The sequence below is a fragment of the Streptopelia decaocto genome (genome assembly GCF_964273445.1).
Source record: "Streptopelia decaocto genome assembly, chromosome: 8".
Classification (NCBI taxonomy): Eukaryota; Metazoa; Chordata; class Aves; order Columbiformes; family Columbidae; genus Streptopelia; species Streptopelia decaocto.
This window is the reverse complement of record NC_138662.1, coordinates 11,214,225-11,235,269: the sequence shown is the minus strand read 5'-3', so window position 1 is coordinate 11,235,269 and position 21,045 is coordinate 11,214,225. Positions and strand designations below refer to the sequence as shown.

Below are 21,045 nucleotides of genomic sequence, written 5' to 3'. Positions count from 1 at the left end.
CCTAGCAATGACTTGCTTTGATTTTTCAGTGAATGTAAGCTCTATTTTCCCAAATAAGGCATATTCCAGAAGTTTAAGAACAGGCCTGAAGTGCAAAAATCCTAAGGAAAGGTACCACTCTTCTAAAACAAAACAAACACAAAATCTGCAAGACTTAAAATGAAAACATTTTATGTAGAGCTTTATGAGGCACAGGAGGAGGCAGGAGGCTGATGCAGGAAATGTCAAAATCGTTAGTTATTTATAAAAATTCTTACACCTATAAAAGTGAAGCTAGTACTTCAAAAGTTTTGTTAAGAATACAGGCATAAAGTCTAAATACCTAATGTATACTCTGTCATTGAAAGAAAACTTCTAGGTTATCAAAGCCTTAAAAAACCCGCACAAACAACTCCCGCAAAACAGAAAACTTCCCCCCCAAATCCCACCACCAAAACCAAATAACTTTACAATGTAAGAACTAGATGCTACATGTGCTAAATAACTTCAGCAAACAAATCATTGTCCTCCAAAGAATACCTAAGTTAGCAAAATCAATGTTTAAGTCAAAAATAATTATTGCCAAAATGTAAATAGCTATTAGAGAAATCAACGAGGGAGATTATGAGGATGAAACATGAATAAGCTAAAAAATAAACAGTCCATTCCTCACCCACTGACAATAAATATGCCTTGCACACGCACAGGAGGTTTGGTAGAAAAGCTGCTCTCAGCAGGATCTGGCAGTACCTAATAAAAGGTGGTGGACAACCAAAAGCAGGTGAACAACAAGTTGTACACAAAGCTGCAGTTCCAGAAGATCCTTATTTCTTAGTGTCGGTACTAACACCGCCACAACCCAGCTGGCTCTGGTTCACAGCCAGATGCAGCCATCGGGACTGAGGCAGTGGACAGTTAAATGTCTCCATTACAGCTACAGAGGGGAAAATTTCTGATTCAGATCAATTTACACAACGATCTTCCACTGCACTTCAGTTCAGACACTTATTATATTAAGCAAGTCCAATTATGTGGAATATTTAATATGAGAAAAAGATGTAGAGAGTCAAAGCAACAGCTGTTTTTTTCAACCTCATTTAATGCCTTAAAATGAGAAGCAGATGCAACTCAAAGAATACATGAACCCTTTTGTACAAACCAGTTTTGCACCTCAACTGGGGCCTCAGCCCGGTGATAGGGAGGGTCCAAAGACCCTCCCCACGTCAGGACATTCCCAGCTGTGGGCCACTGGTCATGGACTGACCAGCAGGTGCCTATCTTTTCGGCTAGGGACGTAGGTGGGACTTAAACTATTTGAAAGAGTTTTGCCCAGACAGCCTACCACAACAACATGAAAGTTTTAGTCTTCATGAAAAATCTACACTGAAAAATTATGTAATAAAAAGCTTTTGATACCGAAAGAAAAAATAAAGTTTCATCTCTATCTCCAAAATATTATTTCCTATGGCAGAAAGTCTATGCTCTCTCCTCACAACACTCCCCTTCTTCACAAGCCATTCATGCGCAAGCTTTGAAAAACAGTAAGACACAAGCAGATTTCCTTTTAAAAAGAAAAGATAAGGTTGCTATGGGAATAAGAAGACAAAAACTTTTAGTTAATCCAATATAAAAAGGATGAGAACTGGAGAGAACTCAGATGGAACTGAAACGGTCACCCCAACTGATAAGGTTGTGATCTGCAACAACTGCTTTTTCTCCCTCATTTACTCTATGCTTTTATGTAATTTCATTTTCTCTTCAGATATTATTTACAGAATACAACAATTCACGTCAGGATAAAAAACCCAGAATATTTTCCAATATGTTGCTCATTATTGTCACTCACTTGTAAATTCTTGTAAGAGCTGAAATTTGCCCACCCTACATCAATGCAATGGATGTAGATGGAAAATCGGAAATGAACATTTAGATTTTATATATTTAAGAAAATAGATTCAGCCAGGTAATTTTATTTCTTTAAACTACAATCTACAGTCTGCAATTAAGTTGTACATTGGCTAGTAAGTAAATTCAGGTCTAGGTGTTTTCTACAGCTGCAATCAAAGCCAATTCTTATAAATTTTGAAGGCAGAGAGAAGTGTCACACCACCCCCTCTCCTCAGAAAGTCAAGGCACCATTAATGTCAGTAGTTTATCTCAAAAAACCACTGTCTTTTATCAGAGCTTGTTGCCATCACTTCCCAGCTAGCACAAAATATCACGGGAAGGAATGAATCTGTTCCATTTTTAGGGTGTTAAAACAGGATAAATGTTTCTTCACATTTTGAAAAATGTAGGGAAAATGCATTTCCTTCCATTACACATCCCCATAGCCACCTTGACGAATTAAATAATGTGCCATATGATCCCTCTACATAGTGAACCTTAAAAATGAGAAATGTGATGAAACTTTAAAAGACCCAATTCATAAAGTCTCTACCAATGAATTATCTCTGGCAACATGAAGACCACAAAGTAATCTGGAATTAACTAGATAAAAAATTTTTGAACATACAGCAGAGCTTTAAAAGACTGGTTCTTATTTGTACTTCAGCTCTTCCAAGCTATGCAAAGGCCTCCTAAAAATCACCAAGGAGCAGACCTGAAGCTCCTTTAGGATGCCATTGAGAGATTTATGTTGAGTTACAACCACATCAGTGTGAATCAAATCCCATGTCTGGTACTAAGGCTGTTAGCATCAGAATTTGCCCGTTACCTTCAATATCATAAAATCTGCCATTTACCCGTTTATCAATAGCACTACCTTTATCTGCCACCTCTGAAGTATGGGAGAATCCCCAACTGAATCTAACACATTGAACTAATTGGGGATTTTCTATGTTGTTTTCAGAGTTATAAATAGTTGTGTGAGGAACCAGGATAAAATACACACTAATTACCCTTGACTATGCAAATTAAGCTGTTTTCAATTCAGCTTTAAAACATTTGGAAGTTCTCGTGGCACAACAACCACCAAAGGCAAATTAATGCTACTTTTTTTCTTTGCAGTTTTTTGTCTCTTCCTGCAGAGCACCCGCAGATGCACTGAATTATTTTGCAAAGTGTGTGCCTTGTGTGCAAGGCACGACTTGCAGCTCACCGGGGACAAGGTGGCATTTCAAGCCACTCAAGTCTGCAATGGTGAAGGGGTGGCATAGGAGTGCTGAAATTCTCTGCTTATTTAAAATAAGCTCCAGACATATCCATAGCCTCAACTAAACAAAAGGGACGATAACCCATCAATTCCTCACACTTGGTACTTCTCAACAAAATGACAGTTATGAGATAGGAACAGATCCCAATGTGTATTTATAACAACGCAGTAAGTCTCAGTTTTGTGACTCTTTTCACACAGACCCTTGGGACTGCACAAAAACTTGCAAGCGTCATTACGCTTTTTCCTTGGGATTTGAATGGAAGTTTAAGTCACCTGCACAAGGTCACAGCCATCACAGTTTGAACCCAGGTTTCCTTAACCCACAGCCATGCACCCTTTGCATTAAGCTATTGCAGATTCCTCATTTTACACCAGAGAAATATCCAGTTGGTTTCAGTATAGAAAGTTCCTTACTTTATGTCACTGCATAAAGTCACTCCATAACTCCCCTTCTTCACTAAGGCTTTCTGTTCTCTGATGGATTAAAATACTATAAATACTTCTAGTGGCTGGTTCAGGTAAAGTGGTTTCTACATTCAAATGTTTCTCCACAGAGCCCTCAGTTCCTGGATGTCTGATCCTCGACTACACAAGATAAAGGACAGCCAAGCACAAACACATTTACCTGTGTATCATCATCTGCTTTCTCTTCCAAGAGAACAAGCAACACTTGTCTAGAAAAACATCTACTTTCCTGCCAAAAAGGCATGTGTTTGAATTGCTTCTGACTTTGTTAAAACACTCTTAAAAAGTCAACAAGAAAGTCATAACTATGTTCCACCCAAGAAGGAAAAAAATATTATTCTACATTAGACAGCTGAATTTTAATATTCTGTTTATAGTTATGGAAATTTGGTTCATTTTAGCATCAATAAGTTCTGATTGTGCTAATCAGACAAGAATATAAATGAGCTTTTATTTGCTCAGGTTTTCAAATATGTATAGTAATACAGCTGAGGTTAAGCTTTTGGTTTACAACCTTGTGTTATTTTTTACTGAAAACCCAGTGTGAAAATTGTGTTCTGATCCCTGATAAATACTGATCCCCAAAATCTCATCACTGATATGTACATCCTGTGTCAGAAAAGTTAAAAGCTAGAATTATCCCATTTGTAGTTAAGAAACTGAAAAGTTAATTGTAGCAAAAAAGCGCTTGTGTGCAAGAGGCTTGGAGTAGTGTACTTAAAAGTACCAAAAATTACAAATCTGAAGCATCCATTTTTAACATGATAATTAAGAAAAAAAAAAAAAAATCAACAAAATCAGAACAGTTTCTTCTGGAAGGCTCTTTAAAATACAAAACATTTATTCTCAGTTCTGTTGTTTTCCTCCAGAACATCTGCTAAATTATTCAGCTTCAGATATCAACCACAGTATACCTTCTCTGATGTTCAACTGTCATCCACAACCACTTTAATATGTTTTTTTTCCTTGCAGTGTCCTGGGCTTCCCAAGTGAGGGGCTGATACAGCCCATGTTCTGCACAGCAAGCTTCTCCTCAACTCCTTTTCCCTTGTGAATTATGTCTTTTACCTTCTTGCTTGCAGAGAAAAGGCTTTTTCCCCTGCCCACCTTGGTAGTTCTGTAGCACGAGTCTCACCCGCAGAGATCCAGCTTTCATAAAGCAATGATTCCAGAAAGCAACGAGCAGCACTGGATCTCTTTTGTAGGTAAGAAATAGAAGATTAAAGGTGGTACCCAAACCTCCAGGAATTATCAGACTAGATGAGATAAATCATCTGCCTTGGTCATCATTTATTCTTCAGCAATAACCAATGATACATACTTCAAAAGGCAGGTTAATTAATGAAGATGGCTGAAGAGCAAGCCTGGGATGCTGCTGACTGGTTCGCTATCAAAAGGCAGAGGAAAAAACAGGATGGCTATTCAGGTAACGAGTGAAAACTTTATCTTCATTTCATTGCGCAAACCAGCAGAAGACAAGCAAAGCAGCCAAGCCCTAAGCTTTTATCTCTTCAGTAGGGACAGCCTAGCAAGTACAGAAGAATGACTTTACTAGCTGCTGCTGGGGGACAAGGCAGAGGAGATAAGCTGATGCTTTAGGAAAGCAGAGTGAGGGATCCCAGCTTGCAGAGAGCGGGTGACAGCCTCTCCCGGAGGCAGCCAGGACTGCCTGATGCCGCAGTGGGAAACAGCTGTCCTGCAACATCCTCTAAGACCTCGCCTCTGCAGAAAGGCAGAGTTGCCACTGTTGGACCACGCTAACCCAAAAATCACCTGTGGAGAGGTTCCTGTCCTACCCTCACTGCATGGCAGGTTTATATATAGTTGACAAGAAAAAAACAGAAGATCCTGATGAAGGAAACTACATTTTAACCTCAATTCCAAGGGAACGGATTAGCATTTTTTATTGCAGCTCAACTTATTGCAATATTGACAAAGAATGAAAATGAGCCCTAAAAAGCCTTTCTCAAAGTTAAAGTGTTCTATTGGTAGGCTGAAAACAGAAAAGCTCACAACACTAAGGCACAGGTGTACAGACTACTACAGTTGTATTAAAAACAAGAGTTGCAGCAGGAAGGCAGATGCAAGATTTACACAGTTCATAGCAACAGGTAAAACTGGGTCTCAAATAAGTCACCAGCTTCTGTCAGTTTATTGGCAAAAGATGCCTGCAGCGGGGCAAACTTCTTGCCTCCCAGAGGTGATGTACCAGGCTGTTTACCATAACCTTTGTTCACCATAACAGAGAAGTTAGGCTTAGATAGTATGTTGGGTTTAAGTGTAAAGGGTTATCTTCAGATTTACAGCAGCAATTCTGTTTTCTGATATCCCATCTGTATGAAACACCCATGATATCAAGCAGTTCATAGAAAAGCAGAACTCTAAGACTTGTTCCTCATTTTGTAACTAATAAGCCATCAAAATTTTCTACCAGTGTAATGAAACTTGTTAGCAATACTCGCTAAACAATTCTGACAGTCACTGTTGGCATAGATGCATTTAATATTATAACTATACACGTATAATGTACAAAAGGGATATTACTATTAATACACAAAACCATTATGCATTAAGATACAGACTGGTTCTGTCCGAATAGTGTACCTCTTAATGAAAACTGAATTTTAACAAGAGCAGTGTCACTGTAGTAAGTGATGATAGCTGTTTATTTTTTTTACTACAAATGGATTCTCACCCATACAGAAACTCCCCATCAAAGACTAAATCAAAATCATGGCAAATTTTAAGAGCTGTATCTGTTTTGCACACAGGAAGGTATTGCTGGCATTCTGCCAAAGTCCAAGAAGCCTACACTAAGAATTACACATTTATGACTGCACATACACTCCTACGTGCGATTAGTTTCAATGTAAGCATTCACCAGAAACACGAGTTATTCTTTCATCTACCTACGTTAAATCAACAACATGTTCGTGTTTGGTAAACCTCTTGGTTGAAACCACACACACACACACACAAAAAAAAGGCAGCACTCGTGTGCCTTCAAAAGATGTTTAGCCACAAAGCAACAGCATCTCACTACATAAGCACGTACTAAGACGACAGACACACCCAGAATTATTGGGTGAGCGACTGAGCTCTTAAAACAAACTGCACATATAAATGCAAGATAGCATGGACTGAGGCCACATTCCCTGATGCGGTCAGATCCTACAGCAGCACTCCAAAAGAACAACAAATCCCAGACTGAGCAGCCTTTCAGTATTTAAAAGGGGCCTATGAGGAAGATGGGAACCGACTTTTTAGCAGGGTCTGTTGCAACAGGACAAGGGGTAATGGATTTCAACTGAAGGAGTGGAGATTCAGGCTGGACATGAGGAAGAACTTTCTTACAACAAGGGTGGTGAGACACTGGTCCAGGTTGCCCAGAGAGGTGGCGGATGCCCCATCCCTGGAGACATCCCAGGCCAGGCTGGACGGGGCTCTGAGCAAGCTGAGCTGGGTGAAGATGTCCCTGCTCATGGCAGGGGTGGCACTGGATGAGCTTTGGAGGTTCCTTACAACCTGAACTATTCTATGAAAATATATGTACTAGTGCATCTGTAAACCCAGTACTGGTTTTTCCTGATCACCTGGCTTGTAAGGATTTGACAAAAATCCAAGCCTCTTTCCAATCATGCTGGATGCTAGCATGAACAGGAATATTGTTCATTCATCTCAATGATCTCAGACGATGCTGGTATTTGGGATCCAAGGTAAACACAATAATATTACACTCAGTTTTCAGCAAGGTGCTCTTCTTGCTTCCTCAAAATCAATATGGGACAGAAAATGTGGGAGGCCAAAACAGGAACCTGACTGAGATCCTTTAAACATACCAAATCAAGAAAATCACCCACCACCTCATAAACTGGTATTCCAGGCATGGAGAGCCAAGCTCTCCCCCAGACAGAGCATTTCTGTTTTCCTTGTGGCATGATTTAATAGCAACAATAAATCAGTAAGAACACGGAAGGTTTGTTTTCATGCTCTTCAGAAAATTAAAGAAGAAATCATGCTTTCCAATTTCATAAGTCTCTTAATACTAACAAAGAGGAGAGCTGTGGATCTGATACACGGCATCGCAGAGCCTGGGGGTTTAACAGAGATTTTTTTCTATATTAAACTGAGAAAACAAAATGAAAAAGTGAAAATGAAAACAATTTAAAACTCTGAGTTTACATAGAGAAATAGATATGACATAATCTAATTTTAAACTCAAATGTACTATTAAATAAGGAATTAGAAGGAAAACCTATTTGTTGGCAAATTTCAGCATAAATAGTTTCTGTAGGTTACAAAGGGATTTTAATTTATTTTTTTTTTAGCAAAGGCTTGTAGTGGCTGGAGTTAAGTAAGTTTAATGGCAATTTATCTGGATAGGGCAAAACAAAAAAAGTGCAGTCAAGACAGCGTTAGGATACCCTATTTGTGGTGGCAATGAGTTAGAACCTTAGCAAAGAAAGTCCAAGTGGATTCTACAGGCCTCACCCTGGACATACTGTTTGAAATGCGCCATTTCATCTCCCAAAGAACAGAAAAATTATGCATTTACACACACGGTTCTCATTGTTTCATTTCTTTAACTTTCTCTTTCTTCACAGCTTTTTTTCCCCTTCAAAAGTTGCTTCTCCTCTTTATTCTCAGGAGAAACTTGTAAAAGACACCTTTCCAAGGAGAACAGAGCAGTCAGCTTTAGTAGCATAAACCAGCTGAAAACAGTAGAAAACCATGAGAAAGCAAAAGAAACTAATTCCCATGCTCACACCAGGGCTGCTGTGAAAGGCTGGGCGAGCAAATGCAGAGCACAGGTGCCAGCTGGGGCTGATGGAGCCCGCGCTGCCCGTGGAGCCGCCTCCTGCTCCCAGCCCAGCAGCACAATGAACCGCGGCAGGAAAACGAAGCCAAAATTGGCACGAGTGGTAGAGAAAAGCCAGCTGACACGCAAACTGCAGAGAAGCAGTTCACAGCTTCATATGATAGGTGTTTACCTTAATTATCTGAGATGTTCAGCACATTCACCAGTCATCGTAACAGCAGCACATCAGCCTGCAGCACCCGAGAACTGAAGGAACCGCTACCCAGTTCCCCGAAAGAGTCAGTGAAATCAGCTGGGACATGCTGGACAGGGAAGTCTATACCAGAGTCAATTCAAGACTTTGCCACAGATGATCACTTAGTTTCGCACTTTAATTGTTCGTGTTGGTTTGCATATTTTATTCATTTTGATCTTTGAAGTTGTTCTTTAGAGTAATTTAAACATAATGCTAAAGTATGTGGTTTGAAATTCCTTTCATAACAAGGTAGACATTTTGAAACTCCATGTATATATGTGTGTGTATGTGTATATATATATATATACACATATACACTTAGCGCTAAATAATCATCTTTTAGTTCCCTTAGGTAAATGAACAAAAAAGACCACAGGATTGTTAATCATACAGATATAAGTATACATCAATAAACAAAAACCCAAAGGTCTTTTTTTTTTTATTAGATACTCTAACATCCCCACTTTGATGAACTGTGAAGATTCACATAGGATAAACAAAAAGCAATTCAATATAGGACATTGCAATAAGGGAACTAGTTTGAAATACTTTATCTGTAAGGACAAAGAACGTTAAGGTTTATAAGCCAATATCAGCAGCATCTCCATTTCTGTAGCTATAATATTATTGCAGAACACTGAACTGCAGACAGGTCTTGAAAGGACAAGACTCTTTGCTCATAAGCAAAGCACAAGAAAAATTGTTTCTAGAGAGTCAGAATACCTGCTGATCTATCTTAATGATAGGTTAAAAGTAACATTCTCAAAATTGTTTAACAACTTGTCTTACATTTACAGTGTGCTTTTACTAACATCTGTCTTGAAATAAACTCAGCTAGAGGATTCCCCAGTGGGTTTTAGATGCACACCACTCCAAAGGTCTACTAACAACAACCAAGCCGTTGAAGCAAAGAGGTAACATTAGCATTAAACACATGCCAGTCTCCGAACAGCAGAACTGTATATAAGGACTGAAAACTTCCACAGAGTTTCGAGTTAGATGGGTTAGGCAGCTGGAAATGCTCAATTCAGGCTGTTCAGCAAATTACATCTGGCTCAAATTCTTGTCTCGGCAAGTGCTGACTAACTCCAAGCAAAAATCTCAATGACAGCAACATAAAGACATTAAGTTAGGGAAATATATATTAAAAAAATTAAAATTAAAAAAAAAAAATTAAAAAAAAAATTAAAAAGGAATCTTGCTGCATCAAACCATCTGGCTTTTGGCAATGTGAAAAGTAGCTTTTTGCTTGACTTCTTGCTGGTCCTTCAGTCTACCAACTCTCCACAGCTACTGAACTCACATTTGGAACATACCCTAATCGAAGGGAGACGAACTGAACTAGATGCAGAAAAGGGCTGGCATGATGAACATGGGAAGAGGAGAGTCTTACAGAGAACCAGAATCATTTGCACTTCAAAACATTAGCAACGTTATCTTTGTTACTGCAATGGCGATGGGAAATGAAGTATTCTACTAGCAGAGTAATTGGCTGAATAATGAACACTTCTCTATTAGCAGACTCAATGATAGTCAATGCCAACTTCGCTATTGAAAACATTGAACTTAGAGATGTGAACTGATGAATTTGCAGCTAACATAATTCCTTTCATAGTGTCTCTTTCTGCAGCTACATTTGCTTAGAACCACACACTCATTACTACATTTTTTCAGTAAGTCATTTGGTAGACCTGGTGTTTATATAGTTTAACATGAGAAACCTTTCCATTCATCCTCAATCCTTAAGGCTATCTTTCTTCATAGGCAGCAAAAACAAAACTTGCTTTCATCTAAGTTCCTTTTAAATATGACTCAAAAGAACCGAGATGACATGAAATAAAAATATAAGGAAGATTAAAGGATTAAAAAGTTCTTCAACAGATGGGTGAAAAACCTTTCATCCATGTAGAAAAGGCTTATGTACCTCTCCATATAAACAGCTATGGAGGCCAAAGGGATCTGAGTGAAGCTTTGAGGGTGTCACACCAATAGTTTTGCAAATGTTGCAGCTCAAAGTCCAAGTATTTGTTTGCAAGCCTCTAATCGGTGATGTTTACAGCTTTCTCCATATTACTACTCATATCAGCAGTGCCTATGAGACCAGAAGAACCCTGTGCCTACCCTCCTGGGTCTGGATGTTACCTCACATATTATCTCAAAGGTTTTTTCCATTTTTTAAAAAAGGGCATATTTAAATACAACACATCAATTGAGAAGATTTGCATGCTTCGCAATTTAAAAAAGATACAACTTCAATACAGGCAAAATGATTGTTGTTTTTCAAAATAACATTTTACTGTGTGCTATCTACAAATGAAGTATTGGGATGTTTTAGTCTGCCTCTCATAATAGTTGTATCTCCCATATTTGTTATGATTCAAAGAATAACTATTAAATTGTATAAATGTCACCAAAAGCTACAGCAAGATAAAAGTTATTAGTCCTTATCTTCCTTACCTTATATCAAATGCAAAACCTTGTAGGAATAAACTATTTTTAACAGATTACAAAACAGGTTTTTTAGTATCAATACTTAGTCTATATTTTCATTATCAAATATTTCTCCTTTTAATAAAAACTGTACCAAACAGTCATCAGAAATCCAAAGTTACATATGAGATGTTCAAAAGCACATACGTACATTCTGCAGCACCAGGTTGTTTTGCTGACATATATAACATCAAATTTTGCCAATGTGCAGCAGCCACTAATTTGCCTTGTAAGTAATTCCCCAACTATAGCAGGTGTAGTAGGTATTGCAGAGAGTGGACTTACATCCTTCAAGTTATTTGAAGACTACAGGCATATTTTCAGCTCCAGGTATTTCCAGATGCAGCCCAAAGAGCAGCACAGCCCTGGCTGGGACAGCTCCAGTTTCTACCTAGCGCAGGATGCTCACAGCATCACGCTCCTGCCTTGCACAGCACCGCTGCTGCACAAGTTTGCTACTACAAGAAGAGCTGGAAGTACCAAAGCAGCAGCAAGGAACACCACAAAGCACTAACTCTGATCCTCCTACAGGGAAACAGGGCACTGTCATCTCCTCCCTCCATATTTTGGGATTTTCAGAGGCTCAAAGGGAGTCACACCACATGGCTTACACCATGGCAGCAGGATGGGCCAGACTGACACAGGGAAAGCACAGACCCAGCAGCAAGACAGTATCCACTCAAAAGCATTATTCAAAGGTAGCTTTGCTCCCAGCAATTTAAAGGGGAGAAAAGCAAAGCCACTCTATTTTAACCAATAATTCTGTGCAAGTCCTGTATGATTGTTTCAGTGTCAGAAGTGCACAAGACCTCTTTCAGAAAGCAATCAGTAAAGTTGTCCTGCAGGAAAAATAATTTTCTGTATAAAAACGTCTGGATTTGACAGAGGCAATATTAGCACCTTTCACTTTACAGATTGGTTTAATAACATGGCTTCTCGTTCTTCAAAGTTTTTGACTAAGCCAAAAGCAAATCCTGCCTTTCTGAGTCCCCATAGAAAGGTAAATCCTTACTCACAGTTGCATTTTTGTGCACCTTGTACAGGAATTCACTACTCCTGAGGGCAGCCAGAACATAAGCACCAGTTACAGGAGGAAGGGGGATGAGATGCTGTACAGGCCAGCCACAGCATCAAGGTCTCTCTCCATCCATCCCTGCGTTAGACTTGTTGCAAAGAAAACACACCTATTCACAACAGACCCAGGCTATAAACCATTTGATTTACATGCTTCAGTTAAAGCACACTCCTTCCCAAAGTAGCGATGACCATTCTGAAGAGGATGCACACAGGCAATTCTCAGCTACGTCAGCTTTTTGCAGCCCTGGTGATGCCAAAACACACCAAAGTCCCCAAGAGTCAACCCCTGAGGGCAGCACAGGGGCCTCTCCTCTGCCCCTCACGTGAACCTTGGCATTACAAGGGATGCTCAAGCAGAGTGCATGCTGAACGAAGAGATCACAAAGTAAAGCAAGGGACTGCTGCTGCTATGTGCACTGACCTCAATCACATGTAGAAAAATTACTCAGAAGAGCCAATGTGGTAGGAGAGAAAGGACATAAAAAGCAGCACAAGTTCCAAACACTGAGAATTGTCTGGTGTAGTAGGAAACACAAACCTCTGAACTGCAGAATTGATGCAGTGATAACAAAGCACTACTCCTCATGAATAAACCCATTCTAAAGTAAACAAAGTTTTCTCAAAACCTGCAGCATCATCCCCGGTTACAGCAAGAATGTAAGTTTCCAGTTAAAGAAAAATACATATTGTAGCTATTAAATCAGCATACCTACCATGCACGCTTTTCTAATAATATTCGAAATGTATTCAAATATCTTCTGCATGCTCTGAAAGCATAGTCCTATGTAGTAACTTTGGAGGAAAAAATAATATTTTAATTCACCTACTGTTAATATTTTGTATTATTTAAAATATGTATTGCATGCTTGGTTTCTAGACTCTACATGACATTTGCATTTCAAAGTCTCTGTGGTTCTATCCTCAAGTGCAGTTCAAATCTGGAGATTTCTGCATAGCTCTAAACTGGAAGTTAGAGATTACAATTGTACATTTTTACCTCCAAAACAGCCAACAAATGAAACCAGGAACAGCTGTTTCCACAGTAGCAGCATCTTCAGTCAACTAAATTAAGTAATTCAGGTTCAGTCTCAGACGAACTGTATGTTTAGTGTTCCAGGTGGCAAGGTTTAACCTGTTAAAAGAACAAACATAAAACTGAATCCCGTGATGCTCCTTAAGAATTTGTTTCCTTGTTAATGTACTTTTTAATAAATATGAAGTTGACATACCCTCTGATGTGTCTTTTTCCTCGTGACTTAACCCTCAACAGAAGGTACATACACATATCACATTTAGGTGTGTATATGAGGTGTTAGGAACTATATAACCCAGCAGAAGCAGAGCTGATGGTAAGTGAATTTTGTAGTTCATACTTCTCACCAATCTCCAGCATTCATTTATTTGTAAGAAACCATAATTTTAAAGAAAGAGAGAGTACCTTAGGTGCAATGATACACAAAGTACAGTACTTTAATGCATTTATTACAATAACAGCTTGCATTGCACTTGCCTTGTATATACTGTGCTAGCAACAATCTGAACACATGCAATAACTGATTTAATTAAATCCACATCTAACCTGCTCCTTTTTGTTGTTGTTTTCCATACTAGATCTATACTCAATATGCATAATACCATTGTAGAAGTCTGAAGAGGAAGACCTAGCAACCTAAAAAAAACACCAGTGAGCACATCACACTCCAGTACATCAGGTGTAATGACATGCTACGAACTAATTGCTAAGCTTCCACTCCTACTTTTATTACTAGCTAGATGATAAATTGTTTGCCAAGGTCTACTAGCCTGGGTATGACATTCTTATTTTACTTCTATTTTTTCCTAAAAAACTTCACAGTAAATTTTCTTAAGTTGTATGACAACTTTATATTTTGCCTGTCACTTCCACAGCATCCTTTTTCTTCAGAGGAAGGGTAGCTGGGCAAAATTTGAGGTTCTGCAATACACAGACCAGATCAAATGGCTCCTTCTGGGATTAGCTGACGGATCAATGCACAGAAAGATTAAGGTCAAGAAAGCAACCATTAATTCTGAGGACCCAAATCTGAGATGTCTGAACTTGATTTTTCCATGTGAGCTGTATTTTACATTACAGTTGAATGTTTCCAATCCTGCTGTAAGTCAGGTATCTGAATTTCAAGCTAAGCACCCTACAAAAAGGAATCCCACACTCTGATACATGTGACTCAGTAGAATTTCAGCTCCCCAGAAAAACATCACATAGTCCTTTGCCACAAGAACTGCATCTTTTTGCATCTCACAACCCCAGCTCACACAGGGTGTGCTACCAGCTCCTGCATCCGCTCCTCCATCCTTGCAGAGGTACTGAGGTATTGCTTTGTTTTTTTTCATGTGTTTTCTAAAGCAGAAAACAAGCAAAACCAAACACTAACATTTCCATCAAGTAACAGGTATTGATCGCTCAGCGGGTATCTGTTGCCAGCAAAGCTGGTACAAGAAGGAAGCTTACTGCAGGGGTACAGCAATCCCCAGGTACCTAAAACTAGGGGAGAACATCTCACCCCCAGGCAGCTTCTCTGGATCAGACTGAGGAACCACACACCCAGTTCTCATTGACTAAGATCTGAAGAACAGCATATGCAGCTGAAGCACTGGTTTTCAAAAGGAGTTGTAAGTATGATAATTTCTGGTAATTTTTCACGTTTAAAAAAAAATCCACAACAGTGTTTTGGTAATGTTATAATTCTTCCCTTCCCAGAGCCAAAAAATACAAAGGTCAGATGCGTGTAGGAGGATAGGACTGAGGAGATCACATGAAGGAAGGTTAGAAACTTGGTTTGCATCAGATCTGCAGTTCAAGACCTTTTTTATTAAAAGAAAACAAAAAAACCCACAAAAAAACTCAAAACAAGCAAACAAACAAAGCCAAACACAAAACAAAACAAATCCAAACCAAAAACCACAACACACAGAGTCCCCAAAACCACAACCGCCCCAAAAATCAGAAAATGAAAAAAATACTTTGTCCTTGAAACTGAAAATTTGAGTTTGGTCACTCTCCCCATCACCCCATGTTTCCAATGGCCACCTGCAAAGCCCTTCCCTAAGCAGTGTGTCTGTGTGCAGCCAGAGACCGGAGGCAGGACAGACACCCATTGAGGACACAGATACACTGCTCGAGGACCAGCTGCTCCCACAGCCATCGGTGACCACGGCTGTGTCAGTGCCACACCAGCCTGGCACTGGAGCATCTCGAGAAACCCCAGTTTTGGGCTGCAGTGCTGTAACCTGCCTAAGCATCAGCATCCCAGCCCATGGCAACTAGTGATTTCATCGCTGCAACATTTGCCCTGAGCAGTGAGGACAGCCCGGAGGGCAGCAAGGGGAGAGGGGAGGAGGTGGAGTAGGAATACTAAAGTAGGTCACTCTCACATGTCAGCTTTCTTGCAGTCTTACAAGGGAAAAAAAAACCCACCACAATCTAAATTAATTTAGCTTTTCCATAGTGTGTAATTTTGTTCTTTAAGTGCTCTGGGCAAAGCAGCACATGACAGATCCACTTCAGGCCAGAAAAATAGTGCTTTGGTAGAAGCTAAAAAATATTGAAAAGTTTTATATGTGGGTATAAAAATCATAAAACTGCATCCCAACCTCTACCTGCATTACATTTTAATAAATTTTAATCTAAAAGACACAATGATGGTTACCAGCTAGCTAACCTTCTGAGACTTAAGTTACTTTAAACACTACATTTTCTCTCTGTTCTATAAGATTTTGTTACTCTAGAATCTATTCGCAAATACCCCAAATTTCATTTTTAAAACATGACACTTAGTAGTGTTCAAATTTATAATTTTAAGCCAGATAAATGTATTCTTATGCTTAGTAACAGGTCAGTTCTTTGTAAAGGAAGATGCACATCAATTTAACATTGAAGTATAAAATTCTTGATATTCCCCCTCAGTTCATTGTTGAGCAATGGCCTTCCCATGAAAGAAGAAAAGCCAAGATAAGGTTCTCTACTGTTGCCATCCCAGCTGCAAAGCATGAGACCCACCATGGGCTCCCTGCCTTCCCCTGTGGCACTGAGGGTGCCCCCACCAAGCTGGAGGATGGTATTAGGCTGCTTATAGACCCTTAGGGGAAATTTGTCCCTGGATTAAACTTGTTCCTTTGAAATGGCTCCAAAATCAAGTATTGAATGCCACTGCAGCTCAGCTTTACTGTAAGGTTATCCTATTAATCTAAAAAGTAGATCTTCATCAGAGGTAACAGATAAAAATCCATTACATTAGAAAGGTTACAGTGAGTTACTTTTCATAATATACGTGTTCCCATTATCTAGCATGTGAAAATAATCTGCATCAAAGCTATTCAGTGCCAATGCAGGGATTCAAAGTTAGATTACAACATTGAGCATCTCTGTCACCTTCAAGTCTTCTCTGTAATTCCGGCTATTTTTCAGATCATCCACATTCAGAAAGAGGAGAGGAAGATCACACAACAAAAAGTCCCAGCTCCTTGCCATTTGATTGTAATGTTTCAAATATGTCACATTTACAAACGGAGACTAATGTAATATTAATAGCAAAGAATAACTTTACCTCCCCTTCCTTTTGCAGAAGCAAAGGGGCAGATCCACAACATCATTTTGGTGCTTTTGGAAATAAATGGACTTAAAATAACCTCCACAGAAATTCAGCGGTTTTTATGTCAAGGCCAGAAAGAATAAAGACAAGCAGCCCCTGCTGTGGTTGGAAAAGATGTTAAAGAAACAAAGAGAGTAATACCCCAAAATATGTAAAAGGAAGTAAATATATTTTTAAAATTAGAAAGCTTCCTAGTATTAGATAGTGTTCTGCTTTCAGGAGAAGACAGATTTTTCAAAACAGAAAGAAAGCAAACCTGTGGTGTAAACGCGTCAGGAAAAAATAATATATTTCATTTTTTCATTATATATTTACTTGACTTTCAGAGATAAGTAAATTTGCATGAGTTCCTCTGAGAGATCTGCTGAAGACAACCACTGGATGGTGAGGGGAAAAAAAAGCACCAGCTAAACAAATTTCATAGGATGAAAGCACACATGCATAAAAAAATCTGGCTTGATTTTTCTTCCTTCAAAATTAGCTTTCTAAAACCTGTACCCTTTCAGATCATATAGCAAGTGATGGACAAGAACATCTGAAAGAAATAAGAGTGTTTGGGAAAGGTTCAAGAGTCAGTAATTCTATTCAGCAACCTTAATTTTTACTACCCAGAGTCAAGTGTAAAAAGCAGTAGTTCCCCAAAGGTGGAATTTTTATTACTATATATAGAAATGGAACTTGTCAGCTCTGGCTGACAAGTTCAAGTTAAACTTCGAGTTCGAGCTGGAGGAATTTGTAATGTCACCAAGTCTAAATTAATCACAAATTCCTAGAACTCAGGAGAGCTACAGAGACCTAGAACTTATTTTTCTGTATTGATCGCAAACCACAAAACACAAAGTAAACTGATTTACTGACATGAGAGGTCGGCGTATCTTTGCAAAGAATTATTACAATCTCACCTTGATGAATTATGAGATTAACACTCTAGTTAATAATAAAGTCATCTTTACAGAGCATCATGAAAAAGAGATGCACTGATTAGCATGGAATATGCCTCAACAACTTTAGAAGCCTATTTCTAATTGGGGGGGGGGAGGAAATTGAAAATGCCCATATCTCATTTCCCTCAAAATAAAATTACTTGCTATGAAAAATTACCCAATATACTTTGTTTCAATGAGGAACCTACATGATGGACTCTTATCTTCCACATCACTGAACCAAGCCTCTGCATCTTATAGTCAATATTCTAAGAGTGACAGGAACCAGTGCCATGACGAAAATATTCCAGCTTCAGAAAAGAGTGTAGTTCACAGAATCACAGAATCGACTGGGTTGGAAAAGACCTCAGAGATCATCGAGTCCAACCCTTGGTCCAACTCTAGTCCGTTTATTAGATCATGGCACTAAGTGCCATGTCCAATCTCAGTTTAAAAACCTCCAGGGACGGCGAGTCCACCACCTCCCTGGGCAGGCCATTCCAATGCCTGACCACTCTCTCTGTAAAGAATTTCTTTCTAATATCCAGCCTAAATTTCCCCTGGCAGAGTTTAAGCCCATGCCCCCTTGTCCTATTGCTAACTGCCTGGGAGAAGAGACCAATCCCCACCTGGCTATAACTTCCCTTCAGGTAGTTATAGAGAGTGATGAGGTCACCTCTAAGCCTCCTCTTCTCTAGACTAAACAACCCCAGCTCCCTCAGCCTCTCCCCATAGGTCTTATGCTCAAGTCCCTTCACCAGTCTTGTTGCTCTTCTCTGGACTCGCTCCAGCACTTCAATGTCTTTCCTGAACTGAGGGGCCCAGAACTGAACACAATACTCCAGGTGTGGCCTCACCAATGCAGAGTACAGGGGAAGGATCACTTCCCTTGTCCTGCTGACCACGCTATTTTTGATACAGGACAGGATACCATTGGCCTTCTTGGCCACCTGGGCACACTGATGGCTCATGTTGAGCTTCCTGTCAATTAGTACCCCCAGGTCCCTTTCTGTCTGACTGCTCTCCAGCCACTCTGCGCCCAGCCTGTAGCGCTGCAGGGGGTTGTTGTGACCAAAGTGCAGCACCCGGCACTTGGCCTTATTGAACTTCATCCCATTGGAATCAGCCCATTTTTCCAGTCTATCCAGATCCCTCTGCAGAGCCCTCCTGCCTTCCAGCAGGTCGACACTCCCTCCCAACTTGGTGTCATCAGCAAATTTGCTGATGATGGTCTCAATCCCTTCATCTAAATCGTCAATAAAGATGTTAAACAGGACTGGACCCAACACCGACCCCTGGGGAACACCACTAGTGACTGGCCGCCAGCTAGATGCAGCCCCATTCACCAGCACTCTCTGGGCCCGGCCCTCCAGCCAGTTCTTAACCCAGCGTAGAGTACACTTGTCCAAGCCATGGGCTACCAGCTTTTGCAGGAGTATATTATGGGAGACAGTGTCAAAGGCCTTGCTGAAGTCCAGATAGACCACATCCACAGCTTTCCCCTCATCCACCAGGTGAGTTACCTGATCATAAAAGGAGATCAGGTTGGTCAGACAGGACCTACCTCTCCTAAACCCATGCTGGCTGGGTCTGATCCCTTGTCCATCCTGAAGGTGCTGTGTGATTCCATTCAGGATGATATAGTTATACATGTTCAGTAAAAAAAAAAAAAATAAAAAATTTAAAAAAATTCAAAGATGCTACATTTGCAGGCCTTTGAAAAGGCAAAATACAGTAAAATCACTATAGAAGCATAACATTTGCACATAATTTATCAAGCTGGTCTTTCTCTAATGCTTTGCTCCAGACTTTGCTTTTATACCAAGATAGCCCAGTTCACTGTTATTTGTCTCTGTTAAGACAAATCCAAGTCAAAAGTGCTAAAGGTACATGGAAGTGTCAAGATACAGGCAGACTTATACAATGCTAGAGTTGAACTTTTTTCTAAAAAAAATTTAACTTGATGCAGACATGGTGCCAGCTTCAGACGAGAACTCAGAAGAGATTTCTGTAACTTGCAAGGAAATAGTTAATTCCACTCTGATAATATTCAACAGGCAAATCTAGAGATTAAGGTATCTGAGCAATTTAATGTTAGAGATTGAAAAGGCTTTGAAAAAACAAAACACGGAGGAAATAATGAATATTAGAGAGCCAGTACTGGCAGCATACTTCTGAAAGAAATGCAAATACATCTAACACACCTGAAAGACTATAAATAAATGAGAAGTGACCGGTTAAAAGCTAAGAAGCTCAACAAAGAATAGTCTTAAAAAAACCTGCTAAGCAATACTGTGGCTTGTTCCAAAGAAAAGTTTAAAATGGTGCTCCAAGGAAAATCCTGGTTGCTCTGACTCCTTTGGGGTCTCATTAGATCTTTGTTCCACAGCTGCATGGCAGCACCACTCATTAGCAGGCAGCCTTTGCAGGCAGCAGTTGGGAGGCTGCCTGTGGCTCTTCCTCAGCCTCCCATCCCTACAGGGATACCAACAATAGACAAATCATCCTGATCAAGTTGGACTGTAAGTGCAAAAAGTTTTAGAGAAACTTTACCACTATTAAGCACTAAATAGAATTAAAGTTATCTCCAGTGTGTCATTAGCAGAGACTTAGTTAAAAGCACCATTTTAAACAAAATTCATTTTCAAAAGCTTGAAATAGAACTAGCAACTGTTCTGTGGAGAGTTTTATTACAACTTCTCTTGTTTCCCTGCATTGATTGACTCTTTCAGCCACAGTTCCCTGCTTCACCTGCCCATCCACCCCTTGCACTTGATCTAAATCTCTCCGGTACACAGACAACACAAGTACTTCTGGTTTACCAGAGCATCTTCCCCAGCCCTGTACTTAGTTTAGTCCCTCCTTTTCCCACCAGAGCAAAGAACATTTGCAGTAATTGAATGCCCAGTCTCCCTGTATACTGATCTTTCTATGAACAGTGTCACCAAGCCTCTATACTTTATACCACTTACTTGTCATAACATTAAGATCCTCTCTGAATATACCAACAGGTTTACTGAACTCTGTATCTGCAGTTCTTTCATTTAAGAGCTATAACCACTAAACAAAGCCATAACTCAGCTGAGCCTTTTACCACAGGGAGTTATTTTATGTCAACAAAAGCAGCGAAGTTGCACAAATAAAATAATTAAGGAATGACATTTATCTTAAAGTCCTCAGGAATCCTACTCTATTTCAAGACGATCACCTCCCACAACTCTGTGTATCAACAATCTGAGAGCCTCTTTAAACCTTGCCAGACATCTTTCCTT

At 39.6% G+C, this 21,045-nt stretch overlaps 1 protein-coding gene across 1 annotated transcript in view; it reads right to left on the bottom strand.

Annotated features, from left to right (window-relative positions):
* The window catches only part of LOC309443190 (contactin-3-like), a gene marked incomplete at its 5' end in the record, with an annotated part of 73,992 nt that extends 60,718 nt beyond the window's left edge, over positions 1 to 13,274 (bottom strand). The window contains one exon of the mRNA XM_082059930.1: positions 13,220 to 13,274. Coding sequence (XP_081916056.1) covers positions 13,220 to 13,274 — 55 coding nt within the window. The remainder of the gene's footprint in view (positions 1 to 13,219) is intronic.
* Positions 13,275 to 21,045: the final 7,771 nt, after the last annotated feature.